This window comes from Sciurus carolinensis, chromosome 1 (assembly GCF_902686445.1).
Source record: "Sciurus carolinensis chromosome 1, mSciCar1.2, whole genome shotgun sequence".
NCBI classification, from domain to species: domain Eukaryota; kingdom Metazoa; phylum Chordata; class Mammalia; order Rodentia; family Sciuridae; genus Sciurus; species Sciurus carolinensis.
The window spans coordinates 174,454,872-174,457,864 of record NC_062213.1 but is presented as its reverse complement, the minus strand read 5'-3'; the positions used below and the strand labels follow the sequence as shown (position 1 = coordinate 174,457,864).

The 2,993-nt window shown below is 36.4% G+C and overlaps 1 protein-coding gene across 1 annotated transcript; it reads right to left on the bottom strand.

Moving 5' to 3' along the window:
* Positions 1-2,102: 2,102 nt before the first annotated feature.
* Positions 2,103-2,647, bottom strand: LOC124964850 (alpha-ketoglutarate dehydrogenase component 4-like). Its single transcript, XM_047525557.1, has one exon. It carries the CDS (start codon positions 2,642-2,644, stop codon positions 2,336-2,338), a length of 309 nt encoding a protein of 102 aa, XP_047381513.1. The 5' UTR covers positions 2,645-2,647; the 3' UTR covers positions 2,103-2,335.
* Positions 2,648-2,993: the final 346 nt, after the last annotated feature.

The window sequence follows — 2,993 nt, the reverse complement described above, 5'->3', positions numbered from 1 at the left end:
CTGAGCTATATCCCCAGCCCTATTATGATTTTAACCCCTATATTTATTGCATCTCCTGAGTATTTCACAAATGATTACTGACTCTTAGCAAATGTATTTTCTAATGTATTTGAATGGTCAGATAGTCTGTTTGACGCCATCCAGCGGAGTCAATTTGGCGCGGGAGACAAACGGGCAGCGAGACTCTTGAATTTGAAGCAGTTTATTGATGATTCAGGAACCCAGAACCCCGGCGCTCGAGGAGAGCCAGCTTATATTCCCTCCAGGAGGCAAAGGGTAGGGCCAACAATAGTTATGCCAAGATCAGGCGAGGAGCTAGCTGTCCAATCACGGTAAAGGTCAAACAGGCAGGAGCAGGAGCACTTGGGAATACATGTGCACGCATTGTGTGCGTGGACTTATTTGCATACGGCCAATGATAAAGCACTTGTGTGTGTCTATGTTAACTGACTTCCTCACCACCCACGTGATCAAAACAACTTCTGGCTGGTTGCCAGGCGCCATCTTGGTGTAGTCCGCATGGCATAGCCCCCAACATCTGTTAATATGCTAAATTACTTTAGTAAGTTTTGAATGTCAAACCAATCTTCATTTCTGATGTAAAGTTTACATGTGTCCATTATTTATTTTACGTTGCTGGATTTGCTTTGCTAAAACTTTGCTTACAATATGTGCATCTGAATTAATAAGTGAGACTGACCTTCAATTTTCCTTTATTATATTACTTAAAGAACTAACTTTAGTGAGGTATATTTGATACACAAAAACTGCATATATTTAAAATGTACAATTCGTCAAATTTGGACATATGCAAACATCTGTGATACTATACCCATAATCAAGGTTATAGACATCTCCAACTCATCTCAAAGGTACCTCTTATCCCTTTTTTGTTTTCTTTTTTGGTTTGTTTGCTGTTGTTGTTATTTTGTGGTAAGAACAGTTAATATGAGATGAATTCTGTTAAATTTTTAAGTAAACAATACCATATTGGTATGTATTGACATTGTGTTATATGGTAGATTTCTAGAACTTATTCATTTAAGCATAAGTAAAACTTTGTACCCATGGAACAACTAACCTCCTAACATGGATTTGGGGGCATTTCTTCTCTTTTGTTTGCTGTATGAGTTTGATTACGACTGAAAGATGTTACTCAGCCATAAAGAATAATGAAATTATGGCATTTGCAGGCAAATGGATGCAGTTGGAGAATATCATGCTAAGTGAGATAAGCCAATCTCAAAAAACCAAAGGACGAATGATCTCACTGATAAGCGGATGATGACACATATAGGGGGTGGGAAGGGGACAAGAATGGAGGAAGGAGGGACTCTGTAGAGGGATAAGAGGGGCAGGAGGGTTGGGAGGGGTTGGGGGAAGAAAAAAAAAACAGAATGAATCAAAAACTATTACCCTAGTTAAATGTATGATTACACAAATGGTATGCCTCTACTTCATGTACAAACAGAGAAACAAGATGTATCCCATTTGTTTACAATAAAAATGAATTAAAAAAAAAAAGACTGAAAGATGTTGAACTCACTTAAAAAAGGGTGTGAGTCTATTGCTTCCTTTATGTAGAGTTTTTTGTTTTGTTTTTTTTTTTCGCTTTTGCAGTACCAAGGATTGAGCCCAGGAGTGCTTTACCATTGAGCAACATTCCCAGCTCTCTTTATATTTTAGTTTGAGACAGGGTTGCTAAATTACCTAGGTGGACCTCGAGCTTGCAATCCTCCTACCTCAGCCTCCCTAGTCTCTGGAATTACAGGAGTACACCTTGTGCAAAGGTTTTTAACTGATATAGTCTCTATAATGGCTGTAAAACCATCATGTTTTCCATTTATCCTTGTATCCATTTTGCTAATTTACATTTTTTAAAAAATTGTCCTTTTAAGTTAAATTTTAAAACTCAATAGCACAAAATGAAAACAATATTATTTTAAATAATATTCCTAACTTTTAATTTCTGATATCTGTAGTTATTATTTCTTTTAAATTATTATTTGTTTTTTGTCATCTCCCTTTGTTTCTTTTTTTTTATTGTAAACAAATGGGATACATATTGTTTCTCTATTTGTACAAGATAAGTTTTTTTTTTTAACATTTCAAAATGTATACTTTAATAAGTATAATGTATATAAACAATAGGTAAGCTTGTAGAGAAGCTGACCAAGATACATAAATTAGGAGTTAAAAATATCCATTTAAATTTTCTGTACTTCATTTTTTGTAGAGTATTTATTAACGTTAATATACAATTTTTCATTTGTCTTGGAAGTCCTTTATTGTAAAGACAATTCTTTTGTCTGATGACAAACAGCAGCCACAATGCTTATTCTGGACCTCCACGTTGGATAAATTCCATTTCTTCTTGAGATACGGGTTTCCTTCTGTATTTCTGAGGTAATGTTTTTATTATTTCTGCAGTGTCTGGTGGACCCTGATGCATCAACAAATCTGGTGATTTACTCCCCTTAGAATGCTGTGAAATTCTAGGTGAGTGAGATGGCAGCCCCGCTGATCTCAAAGCTTCTGTTACACTGAGTTTAGGATTGTCTCTTCTGTCTGGGAATCTTATTAATGGAGTACATGGCTTGACTACCTGAACGACTCTGCTGGCAGACGCCATTTTGCTGCCCATCGTGACCCCTTTTTTTTTTTTTTGTGGTACTGGGGATCGAACTCAGGGCCTTGTCCTTGCAAGGCAAGCACTCTACCAGCTGAGCTATCTCCCCAGCCCTGTTTCTTTTTTTAAAATTCTTTATAGTTGTAGATGGACACAATACCTTTGTTTTATTTATATGTTTTTATGTGGTGTCAAGGATCAAACCCAGTGCTTCACACATGGTAGGCAAGCACTCTACCACTGAGCTACAGCCCCAACCCTATTAATTTCTGTTCTACAGCCCCAACCCTATTAATTTCTGTTCATATACTTATTATTTCTTCATTTTGGCTTTCTTGGATTTGTTCTGTTTTCCTTTTTTTCA